At 30.4% G+C, this 15,717-nt stretch overlaps 2 protein-coding genes across 4 annotated transcripts; one reads left to right on the forward strand and one right to left on the reverse strand.

The window, feature by feature from the left end:
* LOC114168407 (nuclear transcription factor Y subunit A-9-like) lies at positions 1-4,500 on the forward strand. 3 transcript variants are annotated; one of them, XM_028053202.2, is made up of 8 exons: positions 48-199; positions 472-556; positions 782-943; positions 1,467-1,573; positions 1,759-1,827; positions 2,837-3,001; positions 3,147-3,533; positions 4,133-4,500. In XM_028053202.2, exons 3-7 carry the CDS (start codon positions 799-801, stop codon positions 3,501-3,503), a joined length of 843 nt encoding a protein of 280 aa, XP_027909003.2. In that variant the 5' UTR covers positions 48-199; positions 472-556; positions 782-798; the 3' UTR covers positions 3,504-3,533; positions 4,133-4,500. The 3 variants fall into 3 exon arrangements, with proteins under 3 accessions (XP_027909002.2, XP_085524753.1, XP_027909003.2); XM_028053201.2 differs by lacking the exon at positions 472-556 and having other exon boundaries at positions 1-199; XM_085668627.1 differs by lacking the exon at positions 472-556 and having other exon boundaries at positions 1-199; positions 3,147-3,528.
* Positions 4,501-5,992: 1,492 nt separating this feature from the next.
* Positions 5,993-11,784, reverse strand: CCD1 (carotenoid cleavage dioxygenase 1). Its single transcript, XM_028056104.2, has 14 exons — positions 11,431-11,784; positions 10,374-10,444; positions 10,123-10,137; positions 9,536-9,647; positions 9,340-9,439; positions 8,901-8,963; positions 8,541-8,651; positions 8,275-8,459; positions 8,023-8,161; positions 7,693-7,810; positions 7,500-7,601; positions 7,055-7,306; positions 6,550-6,661; positions 5,993-6,129 (listed from the first exon to the last, which is right to left on the reverse strand). The coding sequence occupies exons 1-14, from the start codon at positions 11,650-11,652 to the stop codon at positions 6,100-6,102; spliced, it is 1,632 nt and encodes a 543-aa protein (XP_027911905.2). The 5' UTR covers positions 11,653-11,784; the 3' UTR covers positions 5,993-6,099.
* Between the last annotated feature and the right edge of the window lie 3,933 nt (positions 11,785-15,717).

Raw genomic sequence — 15,717 nt, forward strand, 5'->3', positions numbered from 1 at the left:
TTTCATCTCAGACAACAACAAAAAATTGTTTGTTTATTTATTTATTTATTTCCTTATTATTCGTAAAAGTTAATTCTCATTTTCATCACTGCATCATGCTCCATTGTCTCTGATGAGGTTGCAGACTTAGACAAAGAAAAAAGAGAGAATGGGTCTCATCTTAATGCAATTCGGATTCTGAAAACTGAAGCTTTTCATAGTAAGTTCTTCTTCTGAAGTTCCAACCTTTATTCTCTCAAGTCACAGTATCTCTATTTTTTAATTCAAAGTTGACTTTAACAACTTTCCTGAGGGTGTTTCTCTGTTTTGCTGGTTTGTTTGTTTTCGTTTTCTTCATGATTGATGTTTGGAAAATTTTGTTTTCAGCGTGTGTTAGGTTGGGAAGAAACCATGGGGAAGGAAATTTTGATTTTTGAGTTTTCAATGAAAAGGGGTAGTCAATAGCATTACTTTTTGTTTTTCCTTTTACAGTATAGGATTCCATGCTAGGTACAATCCCTAATCAAGAACAACAGAACTTGATAAAGCTCAAGTCTTTCTGGATTTTGAGAGGAGGGTAAATCTTCAAAGTTGTTTCAATTCAGTTATAGATTCATTTTCACAGCATGCACTTTAGTCTCAACATCATTAATCTTTTCCAGCTCTGTAATGGAGTTAACAGATTGAGATTTATTTGATCCTGAGTATCTTTTTTTCTTTTATGGCATGTTTTTTTTCAATTTGATTGTGTTCTTGTGCATCCACGGTTTTTGAATTTTGTTGTATCTTTGTGTGGTTCCAGGGAAAATTTGTTCTAAGATGCCAGGAAAACCTGACACTGATGATTACGGTGAGCAGATCCAGTTTCATCCTTGGTGGCGCGCAGTTGGGGAAAATGCCTCCAAATCATCTTCAGATGCTCAGTTAAATGGTTCTCCTTCACTGCCTGGAACTGATAAGACTGGTACCTCTCTATGATGCATTTAAATTTCAATTTGTGTCACATATCCGTGTATATATTTCACACATATTCCATATCATTCAGATACATGTTATTCAATACACATATCATTCAGATACCTGCTATATCTGATACACATATCATTCAGATACCTGCTATATCCGATACACATATCATACCTATATCCGATGCACTACACATATCATTTAGATACATGTTATACCTGTTATATCCGATGCACTACACATATCATTCAAATACTTGTTATATCCGATAAACATATCATTCAGATACTTGTTATATCCGATAAACATATCATTCAGATACCTGTTATATCCTATACACATATCATTCCGATACCTGTTATATCCGATACACATATCATTCCGATACCTGATATATCCGATACACATATCCTTCATATACCTTTTATATCCGATACACATATCAAATACGTTATATTCGATACACATATCAAATACGTGTTATACTGGTGTTATACTGATAAGTTTCTTGTTGGCATCAGGTGGTAAAGAGTACCAAAACATCAAACATGACTTGACTTCAATCTCATTTACCATGGACAAATACCTTGCTCCCACTCCTCACACAGAATTTGTTGGTCACTCAGTTGTAAGGCCTTTAAAATTACTTTTTGTAAGATAGTTAGGCACAGAGAACTTTTGTCACACACTGCATGAACCTTTCACTCACAGTTGAGTTTATAGCTCCTTAATCTCTCACATATTATGCAATTTCTTTTGCATCTTTAAGGGCTTAAAAGTTAAGATTATAAGCTTCCTCAATATGTGATGCAGGTTTTAACATCTCCTTATTCAGATGCACAGTATGGTCAAATATTGACAACTTATGGCCAACAAGTTATGGTATGATAAGCTGCAATTTTCTGTACAGTATTTGAGAAAATCCCATCTATTTTATCCTTTGCTCCTGTGAAAAGTGAACATGTTTATTAATGTTTTTGGTGTCAAGGGGGTGGATATTTTGTGCACCTATATTTTTGCGTAACAAGCTTATTTATAACTTAGAACATTATTAGGTTTGTTAAAGAAAAAAGGATTTTTTCAGTAAAAAGAATATTTTTTTTTGGATTTTTTTAATGATTTTGTGTCTCTCTAGCTGTAGTTGAATTGATATTACCACTTGTAAGTAGTTTTTCTTTTCTTTTGTTCTTAATATGGTTTATAAGTATTTAAGTAATCATATATCACTAGATTAAGTACGCTTTTAGAAATTGAAATTTGTCTTATTGTGAACCTTGATACATTTTTGTTCTCAAATTTAAAAAGTAAATGAATATAGTCATTTTAACCTAACAACGTCAACTTTTTTTTTACGTGTTAAACGGTGTTTTAGACTGACATTTAAGTTGGAATGTGTTAAACGATATTCTAAACTAACATTTAAGCTGAAACGTGCCAAATGGTGTAAAATGCTAAAATGCTAGCCTGGAACACCATTTAACACGTCAAAAAAAGTTGACGCATTTAGGTTACATCGACTATATTCATTTAGTTTTTTAAGTTTAAGAACCAAAATGTATCAAAGTTTGGGATAAGGACGAATTTTAATTTTGTGTCCAAGGTTAGGAACTGAAACATATTTAACCCTATATTAGCTATTGGTTTTATAAATTGATCATGCAATTTAATCTAATTCATTTTCTCTTTGTTATGAACTTTTTATAAACAAATTATTTGCACATCTTTTCATGATTGTGTGCCATTAAAGAACATCACTTTTGCATCTAAATCTAAGTTCAACCTCCCTTTCCTTCCACTCTTTTTCCTGAGACTTCTAATAATATTCTTGTTGAACCAAGTAATTGCAATGCTACTTCATTGCTAGTCCTAACAGATACTGGTATGCTGCTAGATAAACCCTCCATTGTATGGAATGCATCAAGCTAGAATGCCTTTGCCACTTGAAATGGAAGAGGAACCTGTTTATGTCAATGCAAAGCAGTATCATGGTATTTTGCGGCGAAGACAGTCACGTGCTAAGGCCGAGCTCGAAAAGAAAGTAATCAGAAACAGAAAGGTATGCTTCATATTCAACTTATTTACTGGTAAGGTGCTTGTGAATGTTCTGTATTCATTCATATAGTTTTATCTCAAGTTCTTGCCATTGTTGTAGAATTGGTCATTTTCAATGGCCTCATAGGTGTTTCATTCATTTCTTGCAGCCATACCTGCATGAATCACGTCATCTACACGCCATGAGAAGGGCAAGAGGCAATGGTGGTCGATTTCTGAACACAAAGAAGCTTGAAAATAAGAGTTCTAGTGTCAGTTCTGAGAAAGGCAATAATAGTGGTGCAAACCCGTCAGCAAACTCGTTTAACACTCTGCATAGGCTCACCAACAATGAGAATCTAGGCTCATCAAACATGGTTCAGGACATGCACAGAGTGCAGAGTTTGAACAATGGTTACCATAATGGAAATGGTCTTACAGCACTATACCTTTCACAAGTGAATGGAAAAAAGGAGGGAGGAGACTACTTTGGTAAAGAGAGAGACCCTCTTGGGGCTTTCAAATAGCACTTCCCTCTGCCATACAGCAACAGTTAGGTACCAGAAAAAAAATAAAACAATATATATATGGGTTAAATATGTTTACCGTCTCTAAACTTTGACATAAAATTAAGATTTGTCTGTCTTAAATTTTGATATAGTTTGGTCCCGAAATGTTAATAATGAATAGATATAGTCTTTCTAACCTAATGTGCTAAACTTTTTGACATGTCCAATGACTTTTTATGTTAACATTTGAGTTGTTTACGTTGTTTGACACACACTAGGTTAAATGTCAGGCAAATATGTCGGTTGCTTGACACATACCAGCTTAAATGTCAGGCAAAGATGTCGTTTAACACGTAAAAAAATAATAATATTTGGTTAAGAGAATTATATCTATTCATTTTTAAAGTTTATGACCAAAATATATTAAAAATATATTAAAGTTTGAGACAGACGAATTTCAATTGAACATCTAAGTTTTGGGACAGGTTTAGTTGAAACTTTGGTCTTTAACCGAGATTAGTTTATGCATGATAATTTTAGCTTATGGAGAAACTGGTTTCAATCTTTTTTAGTCCCAAAAGTGGTTATAGAAAAGTTTTGTTTGTTGAATTCTTCTGATGTCTCATGCGAGGTTTGATATTTTGCAGGTGAAGAAGGGCTTAATCTCATCCAACTTATGATGCTGTGTTGAAGGCAAATCATTCTTGGCTCAGTTAAGTGGTGAGACCAGTGTCATGGTGTACTCTATTCCTTGTTTGGTCTCTCCCTTTGCTTTTGTTTTCTCTTTGCATCTCCATTTGTTAATGGGATGACAAAGAAAAAGAAAAAAATCACTTTGGTTTCAGAACTGTTTTATGCTTCAAACTATGTGACAGTTGATTAAACTGTGAAGTGATTTAAGACATATATGCTGCACAAAACCTTAAAAACTTGATCTGTTTTGTCCTATATTTTCTTTGACATTGTTATGCTTAAAGTGCTGAATGGGAATCAGGTTCGGCTATTTCGTTTTGCACCCCCGGTTTTCTCCCTTCACCTCCATGGGGTGTGTAAAAGACAAAACTGTCCCCATTGATGTCACCCCCTTGTGGTTCCACTTCTTTTTGTTGTTGTAATTTATTTCAGGAGTTTGGATTATCCAATCAAAAAGGGGATTTATTGCATAAAAAAAATCAAATAAAGTAATCTAGAAATATTTGGATTCTAGCTTAACAATTTTCTACATTGTATTGTGTAATCTGAAAAATAATTCTAAATTACATTAGGAAGTCAACTTTTTTAGAGAAAAAAAGTACTTTTATTTTGTGCAACTTGATCAGAAGTATATTTTTGCACAATTTGAAAATTATTTTTTATAAATAGTCTGAATTATATAATATGAGATATAATATTGATTTCATACATGTAAAAGTCAATATATTAAATTATGTAATTCAAAACTTAGTTCTAAAAAAAGTATAAATTGAGGGGTGAAGTGGGGATTTTAATGTTAATAGTGGTGCATATAATAGAAGCATGGGTTCGAAAAGAAGTTGTCATCAACTTTAAATAGAAAAGCATGGTTTGGGAAATAAAAATAAAAATAAAATGTTATTCGATCAAAAATTGAGTTTAAATTATATTACTTTCGTCCCAAGTGTATCATTCATGATTTGTGTACATAGATTAAGAATAATAATAAATGTATAAGTTTTTATGAAGTTGTTTTATTGAAATATTTTCATCTTTTTTTAATAAATATATTATATTTATTTCACTTAATTGCTTATTGACGTAGTTTGTGAGGAAAAATTATTAAAAAAATGTAATTTATGTGAGAAAAATTAAAAAAAAAAAGAGTATTACAATGTAAATTGCCAACACCAATTCTTATTATTTTTTTTAGAAAAATTGTAATGCCTATTCCCTCTAACCATTTATACAGTGTTTAAGGCTTTTAACATAAATTGTGTATTTACATTTTGTTTAGGTTTAAAATGAGTTATGTATTACTCTTGTTCTTAAAGAATATTTTTTCTGTTATTTTTTAAATTTTAAGATACTATGTTTTTCAAGGTAATTAAAGAGGATCAAATGAAATAGAAATGTAACTTGGGATGCCTCAATTTCAAGGTAATTTAAGTTTAATATAAAATTATAAAAGTTAAATTTCATTGGACAAAAGTTAAACTGGGATGGCTCAATTTCAGATAATTTTTTAGGCATGAGCCATTTCAAAAATAATGTGAATAATTGAATATTTTTAATAAAATTATAATCATATAAACATTCCGTTATTTTTTAATATTGCTTAATATATTATAATCTTAAAATTAATTTTGTAAACATTGGTTTGCTGTGATATTTTCTTTTATATAAAACTCATGTTAAAGAGTAACAGTACTTTGTCATCTCTATTTTTCATTTATTCATCATACATGAAAATTCATTAAAAAGAAAAAAAAAACAAAATATTTTATGTTTATTAAAAAAAAAACGAAGAAAAAAAATATTGGAACCAAACCAAATGCATGTAAAAAAGCCGATCCTTGATACTATAAAATACATTCCGTTATTTGTAGCAAAATGTATACAAATATTGAAGCAGAACAACAAAGTGAGGCTGCAACCATTATCACAGTTTTGCTTGTTCTTGCAATTGTTCCTGCCCAAAAAGAAACAATAACAATAATCAGTAGCATTCTCTTAAAGTGGAAGAAGAAATGAGGGTAATGTTTTGCAGTATAAGCATTTTTCAACACAACAAAAGGTAAGCAATAAATGAAGAACTATTGGGTACTTCTTTACAAAAAAAGTGAATTTTTATCAGTGTTGGTTGAATGGTTGAAAGGAAAAAGGGAACAATTTTTTACTTTACTTTCCTGCAGATTCTCATTCATCTATATATAATTTTTTGTGTATTTCTTTACTAATTTTCTTCAACCAAACACTTCTAACTTTCACCTATTTCATTCACCATTTTTTCATTCCCTCTCTACCGAATAGACCCAGAAGAAAATGGTTGCTTAATAAACATTATGAGTAATGTGGAGGAAAGAAAGAGAAGAAGAAAGGCAACACAAACCTCAGTCACAAAGAAGGCATGGAAACCATATGGAACTCTATTGGGCAATTCCACAACCGCAACAGGATCTGCTGACATTGTTTTTGCATCAATGACATGCACAAATGATTTTCTGCAGTTTTTGTGATTTGAATTCTGTTAGTAAGCAATTGTAATGCAAATTACAGAAGCTTGATAGACAATTTTCATGAGGATGTCATATCTTAGTACTATAGAAGGCAATTTCAATTTGTAAAACGTAAAGGTATACAATATGTGTGCATGTGCATAATCAGTCCAAAGCACTATCTTTCTGTAATTACTTCCTTCTTCCTATATATGTAAGGATAAGTGTTTCAGTGGCAGAAAGAGGAAAAATGGAAGGTTTGAATATCACAAGGATCACAAACCAAAAAGGTGTAAGAACTAGAAGTTATAATTAGTATATTAGTATGGACAAAAGGGTGCTTAATTGTAAAAATAAGTTCACAAAAGTGACTCCTTCAAGTGTGTAGAGAAAGGTTACCCTGCATTTTCATCATGTACAAACAAGACCAAGTATCCATCATCTTCTTCAGACTCTGTTCCAGGGACACGAGGGATATAAACAGCTTCCGAGCCAAACTTTCCTGGTCCCAACTCATAGAGACCCTGAACATTTCCTCCAACTTCAAGCTTTTCTTTTCCATGATCTGGTTCGGCATGCAAATCAAATTTGATGATTCCGGTAACTTTTGCAATGTTGTCTAATGTGGTACCATAAACATATCGCTGCTTCCTGATGAAATGAAAGATTAAATGAAACCATGAGGATCAGTATAACTGAAATGTCAAAGTTCATAGTGATGTCTAATATGATCTTATTTGGATTAAAATTATCAAGTTGACAGATGATTGAGATAGACTTGTTCACAAGTTAGTGAGTACTTTAACTTCCCTAAATTTTCTCAACATGGAGAGAATGAGCTTACCTGCCAGTGTAGCTTTCATTGACTCTGGGAAAATCTACAGCAGGAGCTGACAGTTTCTTTTGAGAAGCTTCACCAGTTTTCATGTTAAATCTCATTTCATACCTGGAAAGAGTTCAGTTATCATGAATAAAGAACAATTATGCAGCAAACTCTTTTTTTCTCCAAAACTTATATGTAAGAATGAATCCTTTACAGCTCATTTGAGAAATTTTCATGCTTTTCCTGGACAGCCCCACCGACGTTGTCCAACTTTGGATTCTGAAGGCGGCATGTGATCAGAACAACTTCATCTTCCTCCTCCCAAGCATTGGCTGAAAAAAAAAATTACATGAAATTTTACTACGGAGAAATCTGTAGAAATAGAGAATTCAAAGCATAAACTGAACCTGGTTTAGAATTCAAACATTTTAAGTATGTTACTACTGAATTAGTACAAAGATATATCACTAAATAGTATTAACGTATCATTGTGGAATATCAAGGAACATATAATATAAAGGAGAAACAAAATAAACAAACATACCATTGTGGAATATGAAGCAGTTTGGTAGCTCAAACCATCTGATAAGCTTTTCATCCTTAGCATACCGAGGTAGCACACCAAAACGGGCTTTCCTGGTTGAATCAAATGAGAATATCAATGTATTATTCTTCACCATTTCCTGAAAAAGGGTTTCAATCCACAGTGTCAAATTCATTAACTGTCACCAATTGATGTACAAAATCAAAATGTATGTTTTTTTCCAGAATATAAGAACAGATAAACCTGCAATACCTTTGGCCTAAAAATCAGAGGAAGATCCAAGAATATTGCATAATTCTCTGTGATGGCAAAGTCATGCATCATGATGGGATCTGATACTGTTATGGGTACAGGATCATGCATATAACCATCTTTTGAAATTACTCTGTATGTGATATACGGTGGTGTATGTGCATAGCCAAATGTAAACATCTCCCCTACATACAGAATATATATTTGTTGGAACAAATATTCCATTAAATCAGACAATTTAATCACTCATTTAAAGATGGCTTCACCGGTAAATGGGTCAACTTTTGGATGAGCAGTGAAGGAGTGACCCAATCTTTTATCATAATCTAGCATTCCAAGTGTCTGCAAATCACCATCTTCAAAAACTTTAATAGCATCTGCAAAATTCAAAATGAAACTACTTCAGTCCTGAAGACTAGAAGAGGTAAAAACAACTATAACTAGCAAGTCACTAATTGGACTGCAGTTACTTCCTCCATGAGAAAGGAAAGAACCCTGGCCGCTTAAGATCATACCTTGATGAATCTTTTCATTCCCTTTGTTCTATACAGTCCATGCATTTCAGATATCATCAACAAGTTTATATCATTCATGAAAAGAAAAAAGTAGACACAAATAGTACTTACAGGGTTTATCTGCTTCTGAGAGAGCTAGAAGCTTCCCGTGGTGATAGACGAGAGCAGTATTGGCTGGTAGAAATTGGAATATGAACACAAGTTAGTTTCAACAATTTCAGTGATACACAAGAGCTTAATATTCCCAGTCAAAAACCACCACGAGAATTCACCAAAATTGTGTATCGGTAATCAGCGAAACAAAGTACCAGGTAGTGCATTCTCCAATCATTTAGTAATGAAATGTGTACGAGTGTGTATGTGTATATGGATGCATTTATCAAAATTTATACGAGCATTGTACGATGCAATGTAAAAGAAGCCCAAACACAATGCCACGAGAGTGGAATCTTGGAATGGGACACACAAAGTACTATTTCAATTTGAAATTGCAGAATGTAAGAAATTGCTGGGACCTTAAATTTGAAAAGAACCATAAAGCACAAATTACCTGTTCCACCTCCATAAGAAAGATCCAGCACTTTCAATTTAGTTCTCAGCATATGTATGTTAACCATTAAAAGTCCAAATAGACCCTTGAGATCTCCAATCTGAAAGTGACACAAGAAGCTACGTTTGTCTAGGGGATCTAAAAGAAATTATTTCTAAATTCTAAGATTACTAAAATTTTCACTTTCTTTTTATACCTTCATAAATTTGGCCCGTCCAAAGTATTCTTCTTGTTTAAGACGAGAAGTTTTCACAAAACGTGAAACGTATGTAGCTTTTCCATCTTTGATGCGCAAACCATGAATCATTCTGCAATTCATTGATACTTGAATCAAAAATTAGAGGAATAGACACCAGAACTATGAATTTTGTGCTGTATAAATTGGCTGCCCAAAACTTAAGAAAATCAGAAGTGAATGTGTAATTGGAACTGGTGTTTGATTCAGAAACAATTGAACTGAAATTTGTATATGAGGTGCTTTGTTATCTAGAATACTACATTTTTTAGGCTTAGTTAAGATTGTGGACCTTATACATTTACTCTATGTTCAGTTCAGTATCTATAGTTTCAATTTGTCCATTTACTCAATCATTTGTAAAAAAGGGATTCTGCAAAAAAAAAAAAAGTGTTGAGATTTTGATTGGAGTTTGATGCTAAACAATATCCCCAAGAATTCCAAATTCCAATAGATCCAGAAAATATGGCCAGTATATTCACACAACAACTCATTTAAAATAAACTTGAAAGAAATATATGATTGCATATAGGAACAGAAGCACACACCCATCTCCATCAAACCTGCAAAACCAGTGAGAAAAAGCACGGTATAAGCCTCAAATTCCACTTTAAAACAGCATTTTTTAATACAGACTAATTTTTGAATAATAAGACCAAACCTTTTTGCATAATAAGTAAATATGGGTAAAAGAAAATCAATATACTTGTAAGCTACATCAAAAAATGAATCTTTGCCAGGATTTGTGCAATAACCCATAAGATAGAGTTCAAAAATATACAAATAAATAAAACTTTACCAGTGATATCCAGCAACAGGAGAAAACTTTGGATTAGGTCCAACTCTGACAAACTCCCCATTCAAGCAATCCTGAAAGACAGTTATAAACATTAGACAATGAGTGGCACGACCAGATATTTGCTCTAGATTCTAGACCTTTGGAGAAAGAGTGTATTACATTAGAATATTTTGATTATATATCATTGAATAGCGTGGTAACATTTTTCAAAAAACTAATCAGAAAGCCAAAGATATACCACACATTTTTCAAAAAACTAATCAGAAAGCCAAAGATATACCACACATTTTTCATGACCAGTAGCACAACAAGGTCTTGCATTTTAACAGAGGCATAAAGCAGCATTATACTTGTGAATTATAAAAAACCAAATAACTGCCAGAAAGACGGACATGGACTACTTCCACGGTGATAAAAGATTAGGAAAATCTAGATACTGTAATTCTTACAATAACGAGATCTGCATCAATAAAACAACCAACATTCAACTTTGAAAATGATGTATAAAACATGGCATGATTTGATGTTTGTTAAAGAACTTCACACCAAGTTAGAGAACCAAAATTGTTCCATTTTCTTTCCTCTCTTCTCTGTTCATCCAGATTCTTTAATTTCCCTGTCTAAGTATTCTACTTCAAATTCAGAAGGAAAATAAAAGGCCATAACACCAAAACAGATAAAATGAAATACAATAACACCGACTCTTTAAAAAACAATCCAGAACTGTGATTTCAGCTGCATTCTCAAGCTTTTTGGACTGCGTGTGACTAAAATTGAAACCGCATTTGTCAACTATTTACCAGAAGTTCAAGAAACATGACAACACTACATGTTCCTCAGATGGACAACAATACAACAATACAAGTTTAATTTTCACACACTGTCAAAGTAAAAATGGATTTTTCAAATAACAATAAACAACAGTCTTCCCCTACATGACAAAATCTATGATTGGACAACACTAAACACTGTCAAACACTCTATACAGCATGAACACACTTCAATTGAATTGAATAAATAAAAAATTCAACAAAAAGCAAGAGGCACAAGTACAAACCGGGAGGTGCCCTTTGACAGGAAGGTCCTTGGTGGGAGGGGTCTCAGTGACAGGAGCAAAATTACCAGTGAGGTAGTGATGGGGCAGTGAAGAATCATACAAGAACTTCACCACCAGCTTCTCCAACAAATCAATCACTTTTGAGGTGAAGCCATTGCTGGGTTTTGGCTCCACCTTCACCAGCTCCCCCTCTCCACCGTTCTTCTTTCCATCATCCCCCATTTCACAGAATGATCAAATTGACACAAAGCTTTGAGCTTTACGCAAAAGGGTGTGGAAATTGGTGGAAATTGGTGAGTGAAGGTGTCACTATTTCAATGATGGCTTTGGTCTGATGTGGCTGATCTTCCAATGGTTCACTGTTGTTAGTGCCTTGTTTGGCCCAGCAATTGCCACGTTTTGTCACAATCACAGTCTCTATGATTCTGAATCGTGTGGGAGACAAATACAGATCTTACATTTTATTTTATCCTCATTTCTCTTTTCAGACTTTCCCATTATTATTACAAAATATTTCAACCATTAATATTACTAATAAGTGATATATTTAGTTTAAAATATCCTTATATCTATAATCTATAATTATATATAAAAGGATTTTTTTTTCCAGATTTTATAATTTCAACTTTACCCTTTACAATTTAATTATTTATTAAATATTTAAAAATTAACGGTTATTTTTACAAATTTTTATAAAATTATTTATTTATTTCCTTGTTCTTTCTTCTCCTACTATTCATCAACAGATATTTTTTTATATTTTTTCCATACATTTCACTTTATTTTTTATAAATATACTTTTAATTGTTTATTAACTTAATAACATTATAATATCATTAATTATTAATATAATTCAAAAAATGCGTACACACATGCTATCGCGCCTGTGTTTATGTTAGTCTTATATAATATATTTAATTTTAAGGGTTAAATATATTTTTAGTTTATAAAATTAAATGTAAATATAACTTTTTATATATTTGAATCTTTAAATTTTATAAATAAATAAATATAATCTTCTAATTCAATTACATGAAATTTCTTGAAGTTAATTGTTTATATCTTCAAATGTCAATATAAATCATTATTTAACACATCAAAAATTAATATTATTAAATTAAAATAATTATATTTATTATTTTTTAAAAATTAAGAATTAAAATTTCTCAAAATTTAAAAAATTTAAAATAAAAGATAAATGCAAATTTCACTGCTAAGATAGTAAAACCATATAACATTAATTTTGATTATTAGTCCAAATTCCGATAAAAAAAATATGACAATAAGACTTGAAAATCAAAACAAAACAAAAAAAAAAGAAACTACAAACAAAAATACTAAAAGAATAAAACATACTGGTATAAACACAAACATTAATGTATTAACGTGTGTCATTGTTATTATGTTATTTTAGTTTATCCAAACAAAAATTATTTCATAATAATTTAAATATAATCTTTCAAATATATATATATATATATATATATATATATATATATATTATTTAAACTTCACATATTATTTAACATATTTAAATATAAGAAAATAATTTAAAGTCATTGGTTACTAAGAAAATAACGTGGAAAAATAAACAACTTAAGATGTATAAAAGTAAAATATACACTCGAGGAGAATAACCTCGTATATAAAATTTATGGTATTAAAAGTAACTCCACACACAATTTTTGTATAAAATGTTTTCATGTAAATTTAAATAAATAAGTGAACAATCATGAAAAAAAGAAAACCATGTCTCTTAAAGAAATTGAGAATAATAACGTGTAATGGTTTTAAATGTTGAGTTACTTTAAAAGTAGATCGATTAAACGTATTTTAAGATTTAATTATTCTTTTGATTTTGATTTCATAGAAAATATTACAGTCCTTCATTCTTTTAAAGTTTTTATTTTAAAGTTTCTATTTAATCCAATTTTTAAAAAATTGATACAACATGATTTTTTTTTGTTAAATTTTTTGAAATAATCAAAACTATTCTTATAAAATTATTATCATTCATTTAAAAACTTTTGTTTTATGTTTATCTCCTAACTTGTTTATTTGTATCTGAAGTTATTGATGTAATTATTAAATAATTAATGTATTGTTGAATGTATGATTTAATTTGTTTTATTAAATGTTGTAGGAGTTTTTAATTGATGTAACTATATAATAGTATGCACAATTAAGGTAATTTACTATATTTATTATACAACGTGTGTATTGATATAACGATTAAATGTGATTATGATTTGTTGTACTTTGATAAAAAACACGTAATTATATCAATTACACTAATTATGTTTATTATATATGTGTATTTGGATTAATATAGTAACTAATGAACCTAGGTATAATTTTATTAATGTGATGCTTAACTGAAATAAATGAATATAAGTTGAAAACAATAATAATTAAATCAAATAGTTAAGATTGAGTTTGGTTATATTTATTATTAGGATACAGTTTTAATTTATCTTTATATAGAAAAGTAGAAACAGATGGCTACGCATGTGTGTCCATCTCTTTTTATTCTTAAAAAAAAAAAATGAAGTTATAAAATATATTTTATTCAAAAAATTATAAAAATAACCATTATCATTCATCCCATGACCACAATTATAAAAATATTTTCTCTAAGTTCAATACTTATTTGAGTCATGATAATTTCACTTTGAACATTGACATCAAATACACTTCACACAAACATCCAAATACCTTTTTTTTCATGTGTAATTCATCCATCTCATGTATATGTATCGTATTTCCATCCATACTCACCACATATCAAATATTTCAATTGAAATATTAATAACACATCATTTATTTTTATTGCATTAACATGATATTTAGTTACAATATTCTCATTAAGTATATCAAAATTGTAAAATATATTTCTCGACCCATGGACATCTTATAGTCAAAATGAATAGCCATATTTCAAAAGTCCAATACAATCCAATGATTAACAAATAAAAAATAAAAAATTTTACCAATATTACCCATAACCCAAAAGAGGGTGATCTTAGTGCTAGATACCCTGGTGATCATTGTGAAGGGGGTGCTTAATGCGATTAGGGGACCGACCGACGCACTAAACCTCTGGAGTTGCATGTTAAGTGAGTGTGGGACGGTCCCAAAGTTGCGTTCGAAGCTTTAGACCACTAAAGCTCCTTGTTTGAGTTTTGCAAGTGGCACAATGAATATGTGTTCAACATTGTATCAAAATTTAAACTCAATTTAACTTAGGTTGTCCAATTTGACATTTATGTAACTTTAGTTCCTTATTCAATGATTACAACACCTTATTTTAGTTCAAAATAATCATCAAATATATAAAATATGACAATTTTAGCCAAATCAATTTAGCCCCAAAGACAACAATACTTGAACAACCCCAAAATAATGGCCCAAACAAATAAGTACACAATTCAATATCATCATTATACTCAAACAATATAAATTTTTTGACAAGTCAATTTATACCATTGATTTTACAAACACTCTGCATTACTGATCACAAATTGGTTTCCAATGAAATAATAATATCATCTTAATTGAACCCAATACATAAGTTAAAATATATATGAGCACATATAAAATTATTACTACCTCCCTTTACTTTGATAAACTTTCCTATACTTCAAAGATACTTCCCACATGGTCTATCCACACAGGTTGCTTTACCTAAATTATTAGAATACACCATTATAATCGTAACCGAATAGAAATTTGCATTGAGCCCCTTTATCATCACATGCAACACATTTTATATCAGGACTTAAAAAAAAAGACAAAAGATAAACTTATTCTACTAAATATTTAATTACAGATTAAAAAGAAAATAACTAAAAAGTTTAGAAAAAAAATAATAGAAAGACGATGATTGTTATAAATAAAACTCGATTGAAAAAAATATATTTACGATTTAATTTCGTATGAATAAAATAATGAAATGTCATCATTCAAACTACCATTATTCTTGAATTCATGTCCTTAAAATAACCATCTCTTATTGTTGTAATATATTAAAAAAAAATGTGATATATTTGAAAAGAGAAATGAATACAAAAACACTTTTACAGTAATTATAATATTTTAACCTCCAATCGAATTTAAAGAATAACGTTACGAGTTAATCTCAAACAATTCAATAATTATAACACACACAAAAAAAAAAATTGCATGCAACATAATGACACTTAGGAAAAAATGTTGATCTACATTTTTTTGGAAGACTCATATTAAACGTTCTCTATGAGACCTTACCCATCTTAGTATCTTTACTCA

This window comes from Vigna unguiculata, chromosome 11 (genome assembly GCF_037176805.1).
Source record: "Vigna unguiculata cultivar grain cowpea cultivar isolate G323 ecotype 2 chromosome 11, ASM3717680v1, whole genome shotgun sequence".
NCBI lineage: Eukaryota > Viridiplantae > Streptophyta > Magnoliopsida > Fabales > Fabaceae > Vigna > Vigna unguiculata.

What these genes read in the sequence shown, in the direction of transcription:
- LOC114168407 (XM_028053201.2), top strand. Translation starts at nt 799, where the DNA reads ATGCCAGGAAAACCTGACACTGATGATTACGGTGAGCAGATCCAGTTT. An exon ending in CTTATGGCCAACAAGTTATG is followed by an intron (nt 1,828 to 2,836) that starts GTATGATAAGCT and finishes GTATGCTGCTAG; the next exon opens with ATAAACCCTCCATTGTATGG. An exon ending in AAGTAATCAGAAACAGAAAG is followed by an intron (nt 3,002 to 3,146) that starts GTATGCTTCATA and finishes CATTTCTTGCAG; the next exon opens with CCATACCTGCATGAATCACG.
- CCD1 (XM_028056104.2), bottom strand. Translation starts at nt 11,652, where the DNA reads ATGGGGGATGATGGAAAGAAGAACGGTGGAGAGGGGGAGCTGGTGAAG. An exon ending in AATGAAAGCTACACTGGCAG is followed by an intron (nt 7,307 to 7,499) that starts GTAAGCTCATTC and finishes TCATTTCATCAG; the next exon opens with GAAGCAGCGATATGTTTATG. An exon ending in GTACATGATGAAAATGCAGG is followed by an intron (nt 6,662 to 7,054) that starts GTAACCTTTCTC and finishes CAAAAACTGCAG; the next exon opens with AAAATCATTTGTGCATGTCA.